Below are 24,664 nucleotides of genomic sequence, written 5' to 3'. Positions count from 1 at the left end.
CCCACGACTCTGTGATTAAGAGGTTCGTGCTCTTCCGATAGAGCTATCTCTTCCTTGCCACGTTACTTTGGTGGACGAAACAGAAATATGATGCATGGCTTAGCCCGTCTGTGCCGTACATGTAAAGCACTCTTGTCAGGGCCGGCCCAAGACGTTTGGGCACCTGAGGCAAACCACAAAATGGCACATGTACACCTGCCAGGGAGGAATGGGGGAGTGGAGAACTTGACTGGGAACAAGGTGAATTAAATCAAGCTTAGCTGATGGTTGATGTGGGAATCAACGGCCATTGTGGGGTGGAAGGAGACCAGCATTGCCTCCCGTTCATTGAGAGGTCACTGTGGAAACGGCATTGGTGAGGGGTTGCCAAGGAGGTGGCAGAACCAACCTCCCAGCAGGCAATGCATTCCATGGAGACCAGATCTGCTGCCCCTGTGGATCCTGCCACCTGAGGCAGTCACATCACCTTGCCTCATGGGTGGGCCGTCCCAGACTCTTTGTTGTTGTTTAGTCGTGTCCGACTCTTCGTGACCCCATGGACCAGAGCACGCCAGGCACTCCTGTCTTGCACTGCCTCCCGCAGTTTGGTCAAACTCATGTTCGTAGCTTCGAGAACACTGTCCAACCATCTTGTCCTCTGTCGTCCCCTTCTCCTAGTGCCCTCCATCTTTCCCAACATCAGGGTCTTTTCCAAGGATTCTTCTCTTCTCATGAGGTGGCCAAAGTATTGGAGCCTCAGCTTCACGATCTGTCCTTCCAGTGAGCACTCAGGGCTGATTTCCTTCAGAATGGATAGGTTTGATCTTCTTGCAGTCCGTGGGACTCTCAAGAGTCTCCTCCAGCACCATAATTCAAAACCCAGACTCTTATACCAATTCAATTCATTCCCCGTAAGAATCCTGGGAGCTGTAGTTTCTTTGAGGTGCTGAGAGTCGGCAGGAGACACTTGTTCCCCTGGCAAAGCTACAGTTCCCAGAGTGGTTTAGCAGTCAACCCCTTTTCCCAGGGAACTCTGGCAACGGGGATCTCCTAACAGCGCTTTTAACAAACTACAAACTGTCATGCCTGGAATTATTTGGGACTCTGAAAGTGGTATTAAAGTGTTTTAAACGCATGGTGCAGATGCTGAAGATGGCAAGGATTTAACTTGGGACCAGGCCAAACTTCCGAAAGGCTAGAAGTTCAGCCTGGGTATTTTTGTTTTTAAGGGGAGAGAGCAGAACCGAACGAATGGTGGTGTGTGAAACCAGTTCCCTTATTTTGCCTTTGGGATGCTGGTGGGTGAATTTTGTAGGAGCATGAAAGTCATGTCAGCCAGGGCTCTGCTACTGACAGCTGCCATTTTAATATCCCCACCCCCCCAGACATACCCCAGAAGGGCAATACTTTGTGATGTTTGTGTAATTTATTGATTTGTTAGATATCTTATTCACTCTTTATACAAGATGCAGGGTGGGTTACAACCATAAAATATATACTGATAAAACAGATAAAGCATTGTAACCATCAAAAACAGCAATTCTATATACAGCAACAATGTGGACATTTTAAAACAATTCCACATATGAAAACAGGTATAACAAAAAAATTAGAAAAATTCCTTCAGTAGCACCTTAAAGACCAACTAAGTTTTTATTTTGGTATGAGCTTTCGTGTGCATGCACACTTCATCAGATACACTGAAACAGAAGCCACCAGACCCTTATGTATATTCAGAGGGTGGGGGTGGGGGTGATGGGAATGGGTGATGGGCTGATAGGAGTGGTAAACCTGTTGGTGACTGTTAACGACTGTTAATGACTGCAATTGGTCTTGCGGGGGGGGGAAGCAAGGATTCTTATCTCATTATACATGATCAAGCTTTCCTTAGCACCTCAGCCCTTGCTTCCCCCCCCCCCCGCACGACCAATTGCAGTCATTAACAGTCGTCAACAGGTTTACCACTCCTATCAGCCCATCACCCATTCCCATCACCCCCACCCCCACCCTCTGAATATACATAAGGGTCTGGTGGCTTCTGTTTCAGTGTATCTGAAGAAGTGTGCATGCACACGAAAGCTCATACCAAAATAAAAACTTAGTTGGTCTTTAAGGTGCTACTGAAGGAATTTTTTTATTTTGTTTCGACTCAGACCAACACGGCTACCTACCTATAACTAAAAAAAATTAGTTCTACTACAGATGCAGACAAGTGGGATAGCTGAAGAAAGCATTCCATTCATGTAGAAAAGACAATAGAGGTGGCTGTCTAATCTGTAAGGGGAGTCCCAAAGGGTAGTTGCCACCACAATAAAAGCCCAGTTCCTGAGCCGAAAGACCTCTTCACTGTGTAATGCGGTATACAGATGTCCCTGAAAGCAGAAACGGTTAAGTCAGAATGATTTCCCCAGAAATCCCTTTAAAAGTGGTTAAACTGGATTGCCTCAGCTAAGCTGCAACATGAGAGCTTATTTTCCCAGCGACTCACCACTTGCCCCTCGCTTGCAGAACATCTTTCTGCCAGGATGCTAAACCAAGGTGTGTGGATTCAGAGATATTAATTTGGAGATGTGAAAGCAACAAGCCTGGGGCAGAAGGGATACCTGGACTGATAACTCCACCTACAGTCCAAAGGGAGACATAACAGACTGGAGGAAGGAGAGGGGAAGACTCCCCTACTAATCACACCCACCAGAGCAGCCTTTACCAACCTGCAGATGATTGTTGACCAAAACTTCCCTCAGTCCCAGGCTTAATGGAGTTGGAGGGTGCCAGGCTGGCGAAGGTTGTACTAAGGCATGAGTCCCATTAAACTCAGCAGGGCTTAGTCCTGAGAAAACACCACCCTGCCTAGTCCCCTTCAGCCTGTGTTGTGTAACATCCTACCCGCTGAAGGACTCGAAAGCTTGCCACACCTTTTGCGATGTTGTGGTTGGACCCAATAAAAGTATTGTTTAGCTGTTGGATCTGGGGGGCTGGCTGATTGAAATCGGTTGGGCCCAAAGGAGCCTGTGAACAATTCAAATCAAAATGTGTTGGGTTAAATTATAGCATATTTCTACACAACTAGAGCAATGGTTACAAAACCGCCCACCGCCCATGACTTGAAAATTGCTGAGGGTCTTGGTGGGTCACTGAATGGCTTTCCTGGCTGTAGCTGTTGTGCTGTGCTGTGCTGGGTGCTTGAGTTTAAATTGTATTGTCGCTGCTGCTTTTATTTCCGAGTATAGCTTCCATACCAGGAGACTGTGAGCTATTAGGCTTGCTTACTCTTTGCACATAGGTGCAAACTGTTGTTTCTGCAACCTGCTCAAGTGTTTGCGCGAAAGGGTGTATACAGTTCATTTGTTGGGTACACACAAACTACACACCTGTTGAACGTTATCTGTGAACCCACCAACTGCCAAGTGTAGTTACAGGTAGGAAGCCATGTTGGTCTGAGTCGAAACAAAATAAAAAAATTCCTTCAGTAGCACCTTAAAGACCAACTAAGTTTTTATTTTGGTATGAGCTTTCGTGTGCATGCACACTTACCAGAATAAAAACTTAGTTGGTCTTTAAGGTGCTACTGAATGAATTTTTTTATTTTGCCAAGTGTAGTGGCGCTAGTTAATATATATATGACTAAGTAACCACGTCCAGGGCAGCGCCGTCAAGACTGCCCGGAAATCATGGTATCTGAAGAAGTACTGAAGTATCTGAAGAGCACACGAAAGCTCATACCAATGACAAACTTAGTTGGTCTCTAAAGTGCTACTGGAAGGATTTTTAAAATTTTTGTTTCGACTATGGCAGACCAACACGGCTACCTACCTGTAACCGGAAATCATAAGCACAACTTTGCGATTGAACCCCTTTGACCGTCTGCAGCCAAAGAGTAACACCAAAGGGCTGCAGGCTGGAGCGAACCTGCAGGCTAGTTCCGGATCCCGATCGCAGGTCCTAGCAGCGCGTGGATTGAACGGCGAAGACATTTAAGCTTCAGTGCAAAATCAGAAACAGAAATGGAATTTCTGCTTCAGATTTCTACGCCAGCTTTTAAAAATGCTTCCGAGATAGGTTAGAGGCAGACCGCCCTGCTTTGAAACAGCCACGCTTTTCTCCCCAAAGCAGGGGGAATGGGGGGAACCGAAGGCTAACGACACTTTGATCACAACCTCGGCAAATGTGGAGAAAGCAAATGGAGCGTCTAACCCCGATTTATATTAATGATTTATCCTCAATATAGAAGCGTCAAAAGGGAACCGGAAATTAAGGCGGCAGCCGTGGCCCTTTGTAAGCTCCTCTTAAGGCTGCAAGCGCCTCCTGATGACGTTGACAGCTGCGACTTCCGGGGGAGGGAGGAAGTGCGCGTGCGGAGAGGGAAGAGCAGGAGGCGTGTGACGTCGCCGCGCCGTCAAGCGAGGAGTTTGTTGTCGCCGCCGCCGCCTCCTTCCCTCGCGTAGCTGCGCAGCGGCCTCCGGGCGAGATGGAGAGCGCCAGCCAGGGTAAGCCAAGGCAGGCCAGGCTAGGGAGAGGGCCGCCGCCGCCTCGTCCCCCTGGGAAGGCCGCGCTGGGTTGGGAGGAGGAGGCCAGGCCCCGGGGCGGGACGTAGCCCACCTCCGGCCTGCTCTCGGCTTCCTAGGGCGACACCGCTTCGGTTTGAAGGAGGGCGGCAGGCGGGGCGGGGCCTCGCAAGGGAGCGCATCCCTGCATGTAGAAAGCAAGCTTCTAGGCCATGTAAGTGGAAAGAGAATCCTGCATGAATAAGGCTAGTTATATGTCGAGGGGAAGGTTTTATCTAGGCTGTATAAGCGAAGAGATTCCTGCATATAGAAAGGTAACTTATGGGGGTAGGATTTTAGCCCATGTGTAAGTAGGCAAAGCCCTGTACAGTATGTAGAAAGCTAGTGTATCGGGGAGACGGTTTCTAGGCTGTGTAAGTGGACAGATTCCTGCATGTAGAAATGTGGTATATTGCAAAGAAGGCTTCTAGGCTAGCCTTCTCTCTGACATTAGATTTTTATGTGCAGGGGTTTTGAAAACCACTTGAAGGTGTTTTTTTAAAAAATTATTATTTTACGATCAGGGGGTGTATAAATTTTATGAAATGGGGGGAAATTATTCTTTCCCCCCCTCTCCCCTCCCCTTTTATTTGTATTGTGGAACAACGTGAGTTTCAGTGAGCAGGCTGGCAGGCATGTTATGTGGGAGCCTTCTCAATGGCGGCCCCATGATTATGGGATACCCTTCCTGGTGCCAGTAGCTCCTCCCTTGCGAGCCTTTAAATGGGGATTGAGCATCTGTTTGTTTTTGAGGAGTGGCCTTTGAGAGCAGATGCTGGGGTTTCAGCTGGCTGGAGAGTTTGTAAAGTCATAGCTGGTGCTGGTGTTTTTTCCTATGCTGGTTCTTGTAATTAACCATGTATTGCTTTTAAGCTGGCAAGGAAGTTGTCTTAAGTAGCACCTACCCTATGTATACCCCACAGCTTCTTTATTATTATTATTATTACTATATAAAAATAAGACCACCTCAAAGTTGAGAACTAGGACTGGATCTAAATCCAGTGCAGCAGGAATGTTTGCTTTTGAGGTGGGTTGGGTTAGGGTGTGCCACATGGAGAGTGAGTGGGAAGGGGATTTATTAAGAAGGGAAGGTGTTTACATGCAAGAGTTGTTTCTGTGTAGGCCCAGCTGAGGGAAGAAGTTGGTGGATCAGAGAGCTTACATAGTTCTCCTCTCCTCTTTTAATCCCCACAACAAGTCTGTGAGCTAGGTCAAGTTTAGAGGCAACGGCTGGCCCAAGCACACTCAGTGGGGTTCGTGGCTGAGGGGGGATTTGAACCCTGGTTGGATGGGCATGATGGTTGAATTTAGGTGGGCAGGGCATATAGATTGATGAGTGATTATGGGAGTCAGGAGACTCAAAATGTTAAGCTTGGTCCTTGATTTTGCGCTACCCCTTACGTAGGGAGCCCCACGGATTTGATCAGGGGGCTAGGTGGGGAGGACCTGCGATGGAATTCCAGGAGGCTGAATATAGAGCTCGAAAATCTGAGCTCCCCGCCATCCTTTTAAGTGGGTTAGCTTGAGATCAAAGAGTTATAGCTTTGAGCTTTGGTAGATTCCCTGCTTTCATTTTTCTTGAGAGCTTTGGCTTTGATGCTTACCAGCAAAGAATGAAAGTATATGGTCTGTGCGATTCTCTCCTCTGTTTTTCAAGCAGTTGCATTAATTTTTAACGTGCTTATGTAGGCTCTCGACTCCCGTCCGCTGTGAGCAGTAACACACAGTCGTGTGTGTAGTGAGGTTTTGTTTGTTAAACTAACCTTTTGCCTGCTCCTTTGTGTCTTTGAAAGTGCAGCTGCTATCTTATCTGCAGGGCTTTTGAGGGGTAAAGACAGCAAGAGTACTTCTTCTTATGCTGAAAAGTGGGCAACTTGCAATCTCTAAAGCTGGGGTGGGAGCCTGTGGCCCTAGACCCAAACTTCTCATCTGCGCCTTGCTGTCTGGAGCGGATTTGGGGGCCCACCAGCTCAGGTGCCCCCCCCCCGCCCTAGAGGCTGTCATTGCAATTGCCGAAGAGTAACGTAATTCAGCACATTTGTGTGTGGCTGATTTAGCTGGAAAGGCCTCCCTTCCATTTTGCCCAAGAGTCATCTTTGTGGGATATGGTTAGGGCTTCGACAGCGAGGTCATATTGCATTAGCTTCTTTTAATCATTTGTTGCACTTCCATCCCTCTAAGCAAGCAGCAAGGTGATTTATAGCCTTGCAGCAAAACGATGAGGTAAGCTCCGTGTAGAGATAGCAACTTAGCAAGCTTCTTCTCCATGAACTTTGGAACATAGTATGGATTTCAGCTTTTCTACCACATCTGTATCACAGTTCCTCTGGCTCTATCCTGCCCCAAGCTCATGTTGAGCAAGCAACTAGAGACCTTTCTGTTTACCCCACCCTTTTGGGCTTGGAGGACCACCTCTGCCAGCAACTGTCAGCTTCACCCTTCCATAATATCACTCCTGAGGCAGCATTGCCACCAAATCCCTTGGCACACTTCCAATATAGATTACAAGAAGCAAGGCAACCCATTGTGTTCTTAATAGGCCCACCCCTTCATTTTGCAAGGGGAATGAGAATAATATGAGGATGTGTGCAGTATAGATGCGGTCTTCAGAATGCCAGTACTAGCGTTTGCTCCCTGTCAGGGGTATGGAAGGGGAAGGACTGTAGTTCACGGATCTGCCCTCAGTGCAGAAGGTCCCAGGTTCAAATCCTGGCATCTCCAGGTAGGGCTGGCAGAGACCCCTTTCTGAAACTGGAGAGCTGCTGCCAGTCAGTGTAGACAATACTAAGGTAGATGGCCTTGATAATAAAAAGGCAAGTCCCTATGCATGCTCTGACAAACCTGGGTTTGTTGCTGGGTTACTGTGCGAGGCAGCCTTGAGTTACCTGCTCTCCCTGCAAGGAGAATGACAAGATCACTAGATTGCCATTCCCGAACTTGTCAGCCGGAGGGGAAGGGAAGAGGCCATGTCTCCAGGGACAGCAGACGGTGCACAGTTCTTGTTGTTGTGGATGCAGCTTGTGGGAAGCTGCTTCTCCGGAGCTCCTGATAATGCAAATATGCTTCTGCGGGTCTCTTGGGCAGGACCTGATTTAGAGCAGCCTGTTCCTCTTTTCCCTCTTCATCTTCACTGTATAGAGCGGCGCCTGCAAGACTAACATGCTCTGCCTTTTAGCTGCTTATCCTTTCCCCCCTGGTTTGCTTCTTGTCCATGACAGATATCAACCTTAACTCTCCCAACAAAGGTCTGTTGTCGGATACTATGACAGATGTGCCTGTGGATAACACGAGTGCTGCCGCCCCCGCTGCTCCTCCTGCAAGGGCCTCGGCCTACAATGGGCTCACAGAAGCGGAGGAAGAGGAGCTAAGGGCCGAGCTGGTCAAGGTAAAGGAGGCTGCCTTCACACACTGCTTTTCTCCATGCTGTGCTCTGTTGCTGTGGTGCAGGGAGCCCAGATAATTTATTCCCTGTAGCTCTAAAGAGCTCAGACTTAGAAAGCCCACAGACCAGAATTTCTAAAGTGCCTGGTGTAACCTTGTAGTTCCCTATTTTGTAGACATGTTCCTTCAGAGCAGTTTTTCCTCAAACCTGGCTCTCCAGCTGTTGTTGGACTACAACTCCCCTCACCCTTAGCTAGCACCAGTGGTCAGGGATAATGGAAATTGTAGTCCAACAGCAGCTGGAGACCCAAGTTTGAGGAAACACTGCTTTAGAGTCTTAGACAATATTGTGGCATTTGAAGGCGCTACTATGTGTACAGCCACATTACCTAGGAATTCAAATATCCCTTTAGTAAATTTTTATCCTGCCCGTCCTCTGAGAAGCTGAGGGTGGCAGATGTAGTCTCCACAATGTTTATCCTCAGAACAACTCTGTGAGTTAAGTTAGGGTGACGCACTAGCTGAAGATTACCCAGTGAGCTTCATGGCTATCTCTCTGGGGATGTAAAACTCTCCCCATTCCAGTTCCAACACTGCACTGTTATTTGGCAGTAGGTCTCTGTAATACAGGTCTTGCTCATGGTTTTCTAAAACTGGGGCATAGGACTGGTTTTCAAACCCTGCTCCTTAGAAATCCTGTGGTTGCTTAGTAAAGAAAGGTGGCTGAATACTGTCCATTTAAAAAACAATTTCTTTGATTTGAAGCCTCAGAGTTATGGGTGCGTTCTAGGTGGTGCAGTTGACTTCTGTGGAATAGTGTTAAAGTCTAGCATGCAGGGCAACTGACCAGACCTAAGCTGAAATGGTATCTCCCAAAACATGCCCAAGAACCTTCTGCAACACACAAGGTCCTCTGTAGACAAATGACACTGGATTTCCTTGAGGACCAGAAGCAAATCACTGATATGTCAGGTCCACTGTTCACACATTGCAACACTTTGATATTTTCTCCTGATTGGGCTTCATACCACAAATCAGCCTGCATGTGAAACTTGACTGCAGAAACAGAGGGCTGTGTTCATACAAACACATCCATCAGGAATGTTGCTGTGTCAGGTTTCCATTAAAGTTGATGTGCTGGGGAAACTCTCCGATCAATTATATTCTTTGTACAAAGGCCTGCAGTCTACTTTTTCTTAATCAGAAACTGCATGGTCTAAACTCACAAAAGTAAAAGTGCATGCCCATAATACTTAGGCAGTTAAGGAACAACCGATCTGTAGGAAGTGGCCATGAGTTCTTCACTTGTGTACACAGAGTGTTTGCAGAATTGGATCAAGGTCCAGCTAGTACAGTGTTCTGGCAAGAATCCCAGAAAACCATCAGCTGTTAGGCGGTCCGCTGTGGCCTACTTTCTGGCCATCTCTACTCTAGAACAGCGTTTCCCAAACTTTGGTATACAGCTCTTTTTGGACTACAAGTCCCATCATCCCTAGTTACCAGGGCCAGTGGTCAGGGATGATGGGAACTGTAGTTCCAAAACAGCCAGATGGCCAAGTTGGGGGAACAGTGCTGTAGATAAATAATCTTCAGTCTTCTGGGGACCTAACTTTAGCCCGAACTACTTCTTAATTTTGCGAAGTATTTGTATGTTGGTAGCACCACTGCTGCCTCACACGTTACAACAGGCTACAACCCAGTTGTGGGCGCAGCCCACTAGTTGCAGAACAAAGCTTAAGCAGTTATGTTGATTAATTCATTTAAAATGCTTTGTGGTCCATGTCTTGCTTGCCTCTTCTCTTGGAGGCCAGGACGTCACTGCTCACCTTCCATGCTGAACAGTTACGTACCTGCTCCTGCGACACTTGGGTCTCTAACCCAGATACCTCTCCTCTCTTTTCTTTTTCTTTTTTTTTTGCAGGTGGAAGAGGAGATAGGCACCCTGCGCCAGGTATTGGCTGCCAAAGAGAGACACTGTGGGGAGCTGAAGAGAAAGCTGGGCCTGACCCCCTTGGATGGCCTGAAGCAAAACCTCTCAAAGAGCTGGCATGATGTCCAGGTCTCCACTGCGTAGGTGTTGCCTAGGGTGATTCTCCACCTTAACCTGTAGAATTAGACGTGGTGTTCTATTGGGGCTTGCTCTGACAGGAAAAAAAAAGGCCTTCTCCACCTAGCACGAGTCCTATCTATGAGCTTTTATCCTTTGAGATCCTGAAGCCTTAAATCTTCCTTTACCATAGCAGTGGAGGACCTCTGGTCCAGGAGACTTATCCCCAAACCACAGCCACAACCGATAACACATGTGACAGGGCTGCCAGTGCACAGCCTTAAAATGCTCCCAGTTGTGTATTGGCAGGGGAGGCTTGCTATCACCACCAATCAGTGGAGCAAGCCAGCTGGGATTGGCTGCATGGAGGGGCTGGCAAAGAGCCGTGGTGCTCTTTGTAATCTTGCTCCTGCCCAAGAGGCCCTGCTCAGTTCTTTGAAGGACTGACCACCAGCTGATCGGCAGGGCTCCAAAGCACCACACAGGGCTCCTTGCATGGCCTGCCCAGCGCTCTGAAGCCGCAACAGTTGTTGGAACGTCAAATTGCCCCCTCACCTGACACCATGCCCACCTCCCAGATCGTGACCCATGAAGGGTAGGAGAGATAAGGATCTGGCTCCCAACAGTCAGAACCACTTCTTCACACTTGCTTTACAGGGAAGGAGACTTGAAGGATGCCTACATGGAGCTCCCATTGCCAGTTACGTCATATAGAGGGTGCCCATTAGGCCACTGAGCACCCAGCTTGTTTGTCATAGCGGTGGAATCATAGAATTGAAGAGTTGGAAGGGACCCTGAGGACCATCTAGTCCAACCCCCTGCAATGCAGGTATAGGCAGCTGTCCCCTACGGGGATCGAACCTGCAGCCTTGGCGTTATCAGCACCACACTCTAACCAACTGAGCTATCTAGGCTTGATGCTTCTTTGGATCACAGTCTGGGCTTCTAATTGCCTTGTTGAACCCACTGGTTTTAAAACCCTCCTTGCCAAGACTTCTGCTAGCCTGAGGAACAGCTGTAGCAGCTTTGCAGCGCACACCCCAATCCATTCATCCCCTGCAACACCTTTAATTTTATAATTCTAAATCACAACCTCTTCCCAAAGGCACCTGAGGAACTGTGCATATATCAAAGCTAGAAATATACTGTAGCTCCCCATCCCAGGATGCTGTGAATCTCGCATACTGCTTCATTTTTCTCTGACAGGAGTATTGCCAAGACTGGGTAAGGCTGGGTCAATATTTCATCACCTGCCTCTTGGATGTTGGGTTTTCTTCTCCTCTCTTGAAACCATTTCAACCCCAGCTTTCAAAAGTGTGATTGACCCCCAGGTTTTTGTTTCTAGTTATATGAAAACCTCTGAGAAACTTGGAGAGTGGAATGAGAAACTGACCCGATCGGACCTGTGAGTTCCTCTCCCGCCTTACAAGCACCAACTCCCTCTTCCTTGCTCTTTTCCTCTGACTCATTCTACCCCTTTGGTCCCAGAGGAAGCTGGCTGTGTGCTTGGGATGTTGGAGGAGCAACTTCTGGGCCTTTCGCTTATTAACGTCAAAGCTCCATTCTTTTGCCCATAAACATTTCTTGTCCCCGTTCAAGATTAAGCTAATCTTGCTGTCTTCCGTGACATTTCCTTGCATAGAGAAAGGAAAATTCCAATCAGTTACCAGGCCACATTGAAACATTGCAGAAGTCCAGCCGGGAATTGGCTATGTTAATTTAGCATCACTCCTGTACATGGCAAAAGGGAGGTTTTACCATTTCAGATTCTGATGCTCACATGTAGACCATGGACAAAGGAGAGTGGGAAATGTAAAGGCTGGGTGTTAGCAAATGCAATTTCGTAACTTTTGGTTTTAGCTTTCAGTTGGAACCATCGGGTGGTATAAGTTTTACGCAGAGTAGACTCATTAAAATTAATGACTAAGCAAGGTCTATTAATTTCAGTGACTATACTGTGAATTAAACTTAGTTGAATACCCGTATGTTCCATGGCTACAAAGTGGTGTTGAAAGGGGGAGATCAGCAGTGGGAAAGGATGCTCAACTCTTGCCCATTGCATTCCCCCTGCAAACACTTGCGGGCAGCAGAGAAGGGTTCTGCACCCTGGCTCACTGCTTCTTCACTGAGGACCTCTTCTTCTGAAAGCCAGTGTGGCGTAGTGGTTAAGAGCAGTGGACTCGTCTGGGTGACTTTGGGCTAGTCACACTTCTCTGAAGTCTCTCAGCCCCACTCACCTCACAGAGTGTTTGTTGTGGCGGAGGAAGGGAAAGGAGAATGTTAGCCGCTTTGAGACTCCTTCGGGTAGTGATAAAGCGGGATATCAAATCCAAACTCTTCTCTTCTTTTTCTGGAGGCTGCTTTGCAAAGGAGAAATGGTGCCTTGGATTTCACTAAGTGAGGTGGCTGGATGAATCCGAAGCCGGAATTAAGATTGCCGGAAGAAATATCAACAACCTGAGATATGTTGATGACACAACCTTGATGTCAGAAAGTGAGGAGGAATTAAAGAACCTTTTAATGGGGGTGAAAGAGGAGAGCTCAAAATATAGTATGAAGCTCAACATCAAAAAAACTAAGATCATGGCCACTGGTCCCATCACCTCCTTTTTTTGTATAATTTTTATTAGGTTTTACATGAAGGGGGGGGGAAGGAAAAAGAAAAAAAGAAATTTAAAAAAAAGAAATACAAAAATGCAGAACAATATTATCACATCTTATATCTTCGAACTTCTTCCCTTCCCCTTCTTCCGTCCTTATTAATAATTCTCATAACATTTCCAAATCTTAACTAGACATCATAGAATTACATCTTATCTCCCATTTCATACCTTATTCATAAATGATTCTTATTCATTTTATATAGAAGAGCGAAGGAAAAATATAAAGAAAAAACCCAAAATAATAAAAAGACATAATCATATTTTCCAATTTATAATCTAAACATTTCAGACTTCCTCATTCCCCCTTCTTGAGTTCCTTATTGATCACTAATTATTGCAGTTTCCCAATCTAAAATTACATTCTTCCAATTTATAACTTCTTTTTGACTATTTGCCCTTCATACTTCTCTTTAACTACATTACCCAATATTCTCTACCCTTTTACCCAAAAATATTCAAAATTAATTTTCAAAATCTTTCCCCCCTTTTTATTCCCACCCTTAAAACTAAATCTACCCCCTTTCCTTTGAATCGATGTCTCCAGAGATTTCAGCCAGCTCCTTGATGCTTTCCGAGTTCAAACCATGTTTTATCCACCTATAGAAATTACCTCACTTCCTCCTCACCCCACTCCTCCTCTGTCCCATTCTAAGTTTTGCTCAACCCTCCCCCCCGCTGTATTCCCAACATTTTATTTTCAATCTCATTCTCTTTCTGCCCCCCCCACCTGCTTCCTTCTCCTCCTCTCTCACTGGGGTGACAACCTTTTTGTTTCCCCCCTTTTTGGGGGACTTTTGGATCAAGTCCCTTCCCTGTTCCACCCCTCCCACCGGTGAAACAGTGATTTCTTCTTCATCCTCTTCTGTCTGGTCCCATCACCTCCTGGAAAATAGAAGGGGAAGAAATGGAGGCAGTGAGAGATTTTAATTTCTTGGGCTCCTTGATCACTGCAGAAAGGTGACTGCAGTCACGAAATTAAAAGACGCCTGCTTCTTGGGAGAAAAGCAATGACAAACCTAGACAGCATCTTAAAAAGCAGAGACATCACCTTGCCGACAAAGGTCCGTATAGTTAAAGCTATGGTTTTCCCAGTAGTGATGTATGGAAGTGAGAGCTGGACCATAAAGAAGGCTGATCGCCGAAGAATTGATGCTTTTGAATTATGGTGCTGGAGAAGACTCTTGAGAGTCCCATGGACTGCAAGAAGATCAAACCTATCCATTCTGAAGGAAATCAGCCCTGAGTGCTCACTGGAAGGACAGATTGTGAAGCTGAGGCTCCAATACTTTGGCCACCTCATGAGAAGAGAAGACTCCCTGGAAAAGACCCTGATGCTGGGAAAGATTGAGGGCAGAAGGAGAAGGGGACGACAGAGGACGAGATGGTTGGACAGTGTTCTCGAAGCTACGAACATGGGTCTGACCAAACTGCGGGAGGCAGTGCAAGAGAGGAGTGCCTGGTGTGCAGTGGTCCATGGGGTCATGAAGAGTTGGACACGACTAAACAACAACAGCATGTGAGGTGGCCACAGAAGGCATTGTTCCTTCGTTGGGGTGTGAGAGGCAGCAGCAGCATTCGCAGCTTGCCATTCCAGGTGCAAGAGGCAGCAAAGGAGGATGAATGGGGCCGTGGGAGACCTTCAAGCTGATAGTCCTGCAGTGTTATTCTGTGCATCTCTGCTCAAAGGTTCCACGGAGTTCAGTGTGGCTCACTGCTGAGGAAGCACACCTAGGAATGTATTCTAGGATTAGTTCTTGGCCAAGACGGAGCAACTTTGGACATGACTGTGTTGCAGCCTCCTGGCTGGCTTGGGATTTGGGCTGGGGCTGCCTGGTGTGGTGTTGCTGAGGTGGGGGAGGGAGCTGTGTCCATATGGTCGACTGCTTGCATCCCTATATCTGTAGGTCTGCATGCTGGCATATGAGCACCCTTGCCTGAATTAGTGTATGAGAATCTCGCCCCCGCCCCGTGCCTAGTGCAGAAATCCAAATAAGCTCCTGAATTTGGGACAGGGCACTCTGTTGCTCCTTGGTCCGCCCCTTTGAGCAAATGTCAGGGTAGTGGTGATTCTTTCAGGCTTTATTACTTTACAAGCCTGACAATTCAGCTTAAAGCTGGCACGCTAGAACTGTTTTTGACTCAAATTATTTGTCTTGGCTTGTATTTTCCTTTATATTTGGGACTGGACTAGGTAATTATTGCCAGCCAGCTAACTATTAAGCAGACACTCTCCCCCCCCCCCCCCGTGCAGAAGTTTTTTTTCCAAAAAGCGAAATCTTAATTTTATTTCATTTATGTACTGCTTGATTGTAAAATGCCCCACCCAAAAAACCCCTCAAAGCGGTTTCTGAAAACTGGGTGTTAATAGGCTGCTATAGCACTTGTATTTATAGAATCCTGGGCTTAGTGTGACCTTAAGACGCTCAATTATGTCTTCACTCTTTATTTTCCCAGATGCTGCAGTGCATCTAACTGCAAATGGTAGCCCAAGCCATAGGCAACAGTGAGACACATTCCCCCCCCCCAAAAAATCTAGCCTTTCAGATTGATTTTTCCGCAGGGGAGGCATAGAAATAAATGTTTGAAACGGCAGTTTAAAACCTGCCTTCCACCAGTTTAAAACTTGCCTTCCACCACTATCTGCACTGCAGCAGCCTTGCAGCCTTTTAAACTTAATTGCACTTTAAAACAAAGCACCTGGCAAATGTTAAGTCACGTAAAGGTATGTGTGGCAATTTCTTTGAGACACTGCTGCCTCAACCAAACGATAGTGGGAGAGGGAGAGGCTGATTAAAGTAGCTTTGGGGTCACTGGTGGGTCTGCCTTTGCCAAAGGAAGGAAGAAGAACGGTTGCTGTTTTGATGCACTTCCGTGAACACCCAGCGTAAACTCCTGTGCTTGAATCCTGCCTTGCTGGTTTCCCATTAGAGCATCTGGCTGCCCGCTGTGAGGACAGGATGCTGGGTTAGGTGGGCCATGGGACTGATCCTGCAGGGATGGGCTCTGTCTGTTTCAATCTAACTGCAGCAAAGTAGGAACTGCTAAGTCTAGTGTGGTGCCTTCCCCTCTGCCCTCCGCAAGCATGAAAATGAAGGAACAGGATAGTCCATTTTTGTAACGTCTGAACATTTTATTTTATTTTAAAAAATAAGACTTGTGTGTCTTTGATGGTTCGCCCCAAGAACAGGAAGGAATCTGACCTCGAAATAACACAAACTAGGGAGGAATAAATGCAAAAGCTTGAAGAAATAGTGATGTCTTTGTTACAGCCCTTGTGGTTTGGAGTGCTGTGGAAGAAAGGTTTTGGCCCCTTCTCTAACTTCCATTGTATTTATAGATATGTTTCGGCCAGCAGCACCCTGGAGGACTGGAATGAGAAATTAACCCAATCAGAAGCGTGAGTGTCTTAACCTTCAGCCTAAAGCACGTTCCCTTATTCCAATAGCATCCTGCAACTAACAGTTCCTTCCCTGCACTAACTTGCCTTCCTGCTTGGTCTCCATTCTCTATAAACGGCCATTTATTTTGCTGACTAATTAGGGATAGCGGGAGATGGATGACTTAGACTCTGCAGCTTACTGCGTGGCAGCTTTCCCTATGATTCCATGAATTGATCTGTGATATCCTTGCCACCCTGACGTTTGCCCATTGCTCTTTGGCAGTAAACACCGTTTGCCCATTGCTCTTTGGCAGTAAACACCTTCGCCTGCTTCTGCGCTTCCTTTTGATAGGCCTCGTTCAGGTCAACGCGCAGTTTAAGCTTGCAGATGATTCTTGCTTGTGGACTGCGGTGCTGCGGGAGTGCAAAATGTAATGCAGAATGTAATAGCGGGACCAGAATCCTGAGGTTCTCTTCTTTTAATTAATTTTTTCTAAATGCATGAATTCTAGCCCTTAGGGGTGTAAAAAAAGTTTGAAAGTATGTGGGCAGCGTGTCTGAAATTTCAGCAGCCAGAGAGCTTCAGTGACTGTACCCCACCCATGACTAGCAAAGCAGAATAAATCATGCAAATGAGGGGGAGAAAACCCACAGCATAGAGAGAAATGGTTGCAAATGGCATAGTTTTGCAAATCGTAGAATGCATTTTGTGTGTGCGTGCAGAATTTAGATGGTAAGGGAATGGAGTTTTATTATTTTTTAAAAGGTTTTGTATTCAGTAGGCTCACAGGGCCTTGCAGTGAACCTAACTAAGCACAGTAATGCTCCTGTGTGCAGCATTACTGCATATAATTTAAAGCGAGCTTAAGACAGGTGCATTGTGTAACCCTTAGATGGGGGTTCTGGAGAACCGTAGATTCCCAATCCTAGTTTCAACAGGAGGGCACTGCAACAATTTCATTTGGTTCACCTTATGCCTAGGAAACTTCTGGTTATAGTCCTTATATGATCTTACAGTCATTAGTATCAAGCATGTGAGTCTCTCATGTTAGCATCTCATCCCTGTTGAAATAAGTGGAAGTAACAGAAGAACCCAGCAACTCTGATTGTTTCCCATTCACTTCAATGGAGCTGATGACAGGAAGAGTCCCTGGTTACTTGAATTCAGAGAAGCTGAGGCTGGAATGGAAGGCATTTCTGCTTGCATGCATGTGAGGGGTGGGTGGGTTACTGATTTCCAGTCCTGCTGCAGCACTTCATTCATTGAATGCCATTCTGAAGGATCTCCCAGTCCTTTGGAGTGGCTTTACAGCAGGCACCCCCAAACTGCAGCCCTCCAGATGTTTTGGCCTACAACTCCCATGATCCCTAGCTAACAGGACCAGTGCTCGGGGAAGATGGGAATTGTAGTGCAAAGTTTAGGGATGTCTGCTTTACAGGGAGGATAGACTGCATCAGAAATAAGGAACTGGGAAAGACCTGTTCTGTGAGAAGCTCCTTTGGATTTACAGTCATACCTCGGAAGTCGAACGCCTTGCGACTTGAACGTTTAGGCTCCCGAACGCCGCAAACCTGGAAGTGAGTGTTCCAGTTTGCAAAAGTTACTTGGAACCCAAACATCCGAAGCGACATCCGATTGGCTGCAGGAGCTTCCTACAGCCAATCAGAAGCCATACCTTGGTTTCCAAATGTTTTGGAAGTCGAATGGACTTCTGGAACAGATTCTGTTCAGCTTCCGAGGTACGACTGTATAGTACTTGGCCTTAGTGACTTGTTTGTGGAGCTTCACCCTTCCTCCCCCCTGCCCACAACACTTTTCTGCTTTTGGGGGTATTTTATTGTTTAACTCATTGCCCCTCAGTGCCACCTGCCCTTTTTCCTGTTACAATTTAGGCTGATTAGGGGGAAATTCTGATAGAGGAACTTGACCTCCATTAAACTGAGATTGCTACCTGCTTTCTCCCATGAAAGTGTATGGTTACCTTGCTGTGCATTGACATAACCGGCAGTTGCTTTGAGTTAACAGAAAGCAATTTACTTTGGTGGGGTTTAATCAGAGTTTGTCCTGAGTTTAATCTGAGTGGACACCCCCAGGCAAAGCAGGAAGTTTTGCAAACTTCAGCTTCCTGAAAACTGCAGCAGGAAGTCAACTTCGGTGGAAAGTTTCCGGAGCTGAATTTTTAAAACACCTCTAGGCATGCTATAGGGACGTGGGTGGCACTGTGAAACTACTGAGCCTCTTGGGCTTGCCAATCAGAAGGTTGGCAGTTTGAATCCCCACGATGGGGTGAGCCCCCATTGCTCGGTCCCAGCTCCTGCCAGCCTAGCAGTTTGAAAGCACGCAAAAAGTGCAAGTAGATAAATAGGTACCGCTGCAGGGGGGAGGTAAACGGCATTTCCGTGCGCTGCTCTGGTTCACCAGAAGCAGCTTAGTCATGCTGGCCACATGACCCGGAAAAACTCTGCGGACAAACGTCTGTTCCCTCAGCCTGTAAAGATGAGTGCCGCAACCCCAGAGTCGTCTGTGATTGGACTTAACTGTCAGGGGTCCTTTACCTTTTACCTTTTTTTAGTCATGCTATGCTAGCCTTCCTTTTCAGGTTTTCGTTAAGTACCAACGCTTCACTGAATTCGATGACAAATGACTAGAGGGGTGGAGGTGTGCACCATCCTTCCCCAACCCAGTGCCCTCCAGATGTTTCATAACGTAGTTTCCATCAGCCCCAGCTATCACAGATGGTTCAAAATATGTGGAAAGCATTGGCTTGTGGAAGGCTGTGTATTAGGGTATTGCAAGGCAAATATCTCTTCCCTATATTTGTCGGAAACTTCAGCTTCTGCTAAGACAGCTGGGGCTGCAGGGAAGCCGCAAAGGCAGGATGGGTTTTTGGGAGGCCTCAGCTGAATAAGCAGTATTATTCCAGAGTGGTTCAAGCAAATGCACGAGCTTTCTTGTCAGTACAGGAAGCAACACGTGGCTTCTGGGACGCTTAGGGTAGAAGCAGCTTTTGTACAGTGCTTAAGGAGCTTCCGTGTTGCATGTCTGAGCCAAAGAGAGAGAGAGTGTTTGAAATAGTGCTGGGGCTTAGGGTTACCATTAAAAAAAAACCATAATGTTTGAGGAGTACAGAGACCAGGTGCTGCTGGCCTACGCCTTCAGATGATTATACCCCACGTCTTGGGGGACAAATGGTTAGGAACTTGCTGGACTGTAATCGGGGTGCTTTTGGTGTCAAGGTGAATAATAGGTACAGCTACACGACAGCTGGTCTTGCTAAGTCGTCCCCAGCCGACCCTTGCAGTATCTTAACAACTAATGCAGGGCAGGAGAATGCTGAAGAAGACAAATAGCATTCACAAACCCTTTTAAACAACTGAGGACCAACACCTGGGATAGCTGCAGCCATGTTTAATGAAGCTGCCAATGCTTTAAACAAGGAAGCAAGTAAAATGGCCTAGTTGCTAGATCGTGGGCTCCAGTCCAGCATGTTACCAAGATTCTGTCCCTGAACAGATGGGAATTTTTTCCCCACATTTAAGCTGAACCTCCGCATTGTTCCTGTTCTGTCTGTCCATTGCTTCAATGGGTACAGTTTGGTTTAATTGAAAAAGGACCTTCAAATTCCATTAATAAGGTGCAACTCAAAAGATGCATGCTAAATTTGTAGTACAGATCTTATCCATTTGGCTCCCTCGCAGAGAAGGTTCTGCCTCTGTTCATGCCCTTATTCTGCACAGACAGGGTTGAGAAGCCTGAGGGTTTCTGCTGAAGCATGTCTAGCCTAGGTAGACAGGTAGAAGAAGTTTAATATCTGCAGAGCAGTGTAAGCTTGGGTCCACAGCTGTCATTGCACTACAACTCCCATCATCCCCTAGTTAGCAGGACCTGTGGTTGGGGATGATCGAAGTTGTAATCCAAGCTTGAGAAACACTGCTGTTGAGGAACTCTTGCTGGGACCAAGGCCTCCCTTTGGATGAGATGGCCGACCTGCCTTCTGAGTGGCCCTCTTGAGGATGCAGCTGTGGCTCACATCTCAGACCCTCTACATAGAAAACTGGGGTAGCGGGAGGGTCTAGCAGGTTTGTTTTCAACGGCTGTGTTCCTACTGGAGCACTACTTTTAACTATTAAGCTTCAAAGTGAGCACCCATCTGTAAATCTAAAGTAGCCCAGGTTACACACAAGAATTGCCAGCTTCAATGAGAACTGGGCACCTTTGGGAAGAAGGCTGCAGTGCAGATTTAATAATTAGATAATTAATAATTTTTCAAAGGAAGGAACCAGAGGCCTGGGTTCATGGGCGAGGACAAGTCTTGCCTCTCCATGGACCACAGTCTGAGCTTTCTCTCCAGCTTGGCTCTGATACTTGAAGTGATATTAGCTAGCACACGAGAGCCCGGGGCAGTGAGTTTATGAGGATTCACTGTACAACGGTTTACTTCGTTAGGATATGGAATATACTCGCCACCAGCGATGCTGTTTGTACAGTACAGTGGTGCCTCGCTTAACGAATGCCCTGCTTAATGAAATTTCCGCTTAACGAAAGGATTTTTCGAGCAGAGGTTGCCTCGCTAGACGAATTCGTTTTATGAAAAATTCGTCTAGCGAATCGCGGTTTCCCATAGGAATGCATTGAAATTCAATTAATGCGTTCCTATGGGCAAAAAAAAATATCCAATGCATTCCTATGGGATTCGCTAGACGAATTTTTCGTTATAAGAAAAGACCCGTGGAATGAATTAAATTCGTCTAGCGAGGCACCACTGTATACAAACAATGCAAACATTAGGAAGAACTTCCTGATCGTAAGAGCTGTTCGGCAGTGGAATTTGCTGCCAAGGAGTGTGGTGGAGTCTCCTTCTTTGGAGGTCTTTAAGCAGAGGCTTGACAGGCATATGTCAAGAATGCTTTGATGGTGTTTCCTGCTTGGCAGGGGGTTGGACTGGATGGCCCTTGTGGTCTCTTCCAACTCTATGATTCTAGTGCTATCCTAATTAATGGCAATGTGAATAGTGGTATCTTGTATGTGGCTGATGAGGGACAAGTCCCACTGAGTTTAGGTTGTTAGTGCATGCAGAATTCCAGCATTAACGGTCAGGGGAAGAGTTTAGAAGGTGCTTGGCTGTAATCTTTAATCTGTTCCCTCCGTGCACTGATTTTTTTCTGGGGATGTTAGTGACTTACTCCGTAGGGACTGAAATACTGTGTTAGAACTAAAACAATAAAGACTGTGCCATCTGAGTCTTTGGATTGATGGCAGAAAACTATCCCAGAAATGGGTCCTTCAGTTCCTTGGAGTGTGTTGCTATTGTCCCTGTTTTAAAATAGCAATGTTAATGGTAACTGATGGGAAACATTTTCCTTACATAGCAGAAGCAAGGCTGATTCTTTTCTGAATTAACTTGTCACTGTTAACCGTTCCTTCTAAATTTCTAATGCTGTTGCCAGCTGAAAGCTTTTTTTTTGCTGGGGGAGGGGGGGGGCTGGTTGTAATTTCACGGGTAGATGAGAAATCCTCTTTTTAAATATGGGTGCAAAGGAAAATCATGGCGTCGTTAAGGAGAACGAATGCCCCAAATGCAGTTTGACTGACTTGCAGTGAGAAAACGCTTCTAGCCCTGTGCAATGAGATTTTTTTTTTAAAAAAAAAAAAACCCAGCACTGGTAGTAAAGGCATACGTTAAAGAAACATCTTTACCGCTTCTGTGCAAAAAGGCTTTAACCCATCATTGCACTGGGAACCAGCTAAACAACTTTCCAGCCATTCTCACATATTCACTGAAGTCTTTTAGTTTCAGTAAATGCCTCTGAGGATGTGTGCCAATGTCACTTGCAGCTACGTATGCCCTGTTTTAACCACAGCCGCATGGTTTTTTGGAATGAAGAGCCATGGAGGACCCTCAAGTGTTGTTTGCGCACAATGAGACCCTGGTCAGAAGTGCCGCTGCCCCCTTTATCCACAAGAGCCCTGTTTGCCAGACACCAGCTGCCTTTTCCCCTAGCGCTGCCTAGTCCTTCCTCCTTAATTGCTATCTTCAGCAGCTAACAGGCCTTGTTTTTCTTGCCTAGCTACAAGAAGACGCAGGAAACTCTCTCGCAGGCAGGGCAGAAGACTTCGGCTGCCCTTTCCAACGTGGGTTCTGTGATCAGCCGGAAGCTTGGAGACATGAGGTAATTTTTGCACTATATTTGCTTCAAAGGGAGAGGAAATTGAGCATGCTCCCAGTGCAACAGTAGCAATCAGTATCGTAGCAGCCCTGGTATTATTAACTGGTTCCAGTTACAGGGGCGAGAGGTGCAGGTTGTTGGACTGCCTATTTCACTTACATTTTCTCTGAAGCCAAGAATGGCCTTTCCTTGGTGGCCTCTCCAATAATAATAATAATAATAATAATAATAATAATAATAATAATAATAATGCCCTATTGATATCTGATAAAAGCAATATTCTTCTTAGTTCTGAGGAATTTGCAGCTAGTGTACACTGCTTTTAGAAGCATGTCCCCCACTGCCAGGCACTGTAATGTTACATAAACTGATCTTTTAAACAAATTATTTGATTTCTTTTCTTTTCTTTTCTTGCTCCATCACTGTTTTTCTGAGATGAAAAACGACAGAGGATTTTTTGATTTGTAGAACGTGTTTTGCCTACACATGTGCTTGTGTACTACTACTATAGGCAACTAAGTTTAGAACTTGAGTCCATAACTTAATAACAGTTGTTTGGCATAGATTTCTCTATTTGTTACACACCTAATGTTTTATAAGCTTGATTTAAATGGTCAGTTGGGGGGGCATTTAACCCATTAGATGGTCTAATCCTGTTTGTTCATGGGTTCAGTGAGAACTTGGGTTGTGGGCATACCCCTATCGGGAGTGCAGCAGACCAGTACCAAAAACTTTATTGCTGGTTAACTCTTGTGTTGTGTTGTATTTATGTACTTAAACCTAGAAATGTGTGTGTGTGTGTAATATTGAATTTATTCTCTGTTTGCCAAATCGGTTTATGCTTATTTATTTATTTAATGACATGTTCTGTATTTTGTATATTTGTATTTCTAAGGCTTTATATTTTGATGTTTGCTGTAAGCCAGTTTGGCCAATCTCATTATGGAAAAGCGGCATATAAGTAAATAATTAAAACATCCCCTAAATGTTCAGACTTTCACTAGAGTTCAGCTCCATTGCAAATTATCTATGTGCTCCAAACTTTGCTAGCCTGCAGTCAGGTGATAGTTGTGTAGCGTTTGCTGAAGGGTGCAGTTTCTGGTTTGGAAACTCTATTCAGGTCTTCATTTTAAACTGAACTGCTGGTAGTCTAAATATTTACAGGGCCAAAAGCAGGCTAGAAGCTTAACTCTACCTTTTCCCATGAAGACACATGAAGTCTTACTTGAATACTGTATCCCCACGTAATGCAACACTAGCATTGACTTGCAGCAAGTGAAGTTGCCACTCTGATTCGGTCAAGAGAATATGGAAGGAAGTTATCCAAGGTTCACAGGGTATGTTCACACTTATTTGTGAAATGCAGGACAGCAAATGATTCTCCTTCAATCCTTACTCTTGAGGGTTTTTATAAATGCAAGCTGCGTTGTGCTACACTATATATATATATATATCTCAACTGCTTAATGTGTCAATAGTACTTAATGTAGAATTGAGCCCTTGTATTCACTCCAACATTGATTCTTCTCAGAAATTCTCCTTTCCCTCTCTGGCTGGGAATATCGGGGTGGTAAGCGCTTGATATAAACTCTGATCACATAATAGCACTTTCAGGACTATTGCCACCTCTAGTACATTGTGGTTTTGTGTGTATGTGTGCATGTTGTTCTTTGAGTTAGCAAATAGCACCGTTTTCTTACCAAAAGCAACATGCTTGCTTAAATGTCCCAGAGAATTATTTCATAAATGTGTTGGTCTTGACAACCTTTTCCTGGAAACTGATACAGCTTGCAAACAAGACCCATGCCTCCTCTCCCCCCCCCCAGCTTATTAAGAACCTAGTTTGCTATTTTAGTTTTACATGGTCGACTTCCTGAAATTCACAAATTACAATGTGGCATCTAGAGTGTGAATAGCAAATGTATTTGTCATTGTGGCCAAATCACACAGGATCTGAAAGAAAGCAGGAATAGAACTCATAGCTAGGCTAATGAGGAGAATAAACCTTTGAGAAGGCAGAGCAATGCCCTGTGCCACTTAGTGTAATGTGATAAATGGAGACTTTGGTGGTTTATCCTCGAAGAGAATGAACTTTCAACCCACATCTTAACAAAGGTGTGGTTGAAACTTAGTTAGGACAGATCATTTGTGGTCTCCTCTTTCCCACACTCTGGTAATGTCTAGTTAAATGTCAATAAAGTACCGCTGCATGTAATTTTCTCTGCCCCAGATAGCAGCAGTCAAACAAGTGGGAGAGAGAAGCTGCCTCCTCCTGCAAGTTCTCCATGTTGTCATCCTGATGTCCACAGAGGCTCTTCTCCTAGTCCTTACTGAACCAATTCCCTCAAATGAATGGCAGACTTGTGCCACGAAGCTTGACTTATGTGATCGGAGACTAAAAGGAGTGAAACTGGTGTTTTGCAGTGAACCTCTTTCCTTTGAGTAGAAGAGATTTTTTTCTCTGTTCAGCCTCATTCATCTTTGTCATGTGCCTTTGAGATTC

General features: G+C 45.8%; 1 protein-coding gene across 8 annotated transcripts in view; it reads left to right on the top strand.

Moving 5' to 3' along the window:
- Nucleotides 1–4,349: 4,349 nt before the first annotated feature.
- Nucleotides 4,350–24,664, top strand: part of TPD52L2 (TPD52 like 2) — a 28,937-nt gene continuing 8,622 nt past the window's right edge. The window contains exons 1-6 of one of the 8 annotated variants that reach the window (XM_035122296.3): nt 4,350–4,466; nt 7,769–7,908; nt 9,826–9,974; nt 11,297–11,356; nt 15,952–16,011; nt 22,063–22,164. In XM_035122296.3, the coding sequence (XP_034978187.1) occupies nt 4,448–4,466; nt 7,769–7,908; nt 9,826–9,974; nt 11,297–11,356; nt 15,952–16,011; nt 22,063–22,164 (530 nt within the window). In that variant the 5' untranslated portion in view covers nt 4,350–4,447. Of the gene's footprint in view, nt 4,467–7,741; nt 7,909–9,825; nt 9,975–11,296; nt 11,357–15,951; nt 16,012–22,062; nt 22,165–24,664 lie in introns of all 8 variants that reach the window. The other 7 variants (XM_035122295.3, XM_088674754.1, XM_088674755.1 and 4 more) reach the window with 7 other exon arrangements.

Source organism: Zootoca vivipara, chromosome 7, assembly GCF_965207765.1.
Source record: "Zootoca vivipara chromosome 7, rZooViv2.hap1.1, whole genome shotgun sequence".
Taxonomy (NCBI): domain Eukaryota; kingdom Metazoa; phylum Chordata; class Lepidosauria; order Squamata; family Lacertidae; genus Zootoca; species Zootoca vivipara.
The sequence above is the reverse complement of the archived record's forward strand: the minus strand, read 5'-3'. Positions and strand labels throughout refer to the sequence as shown.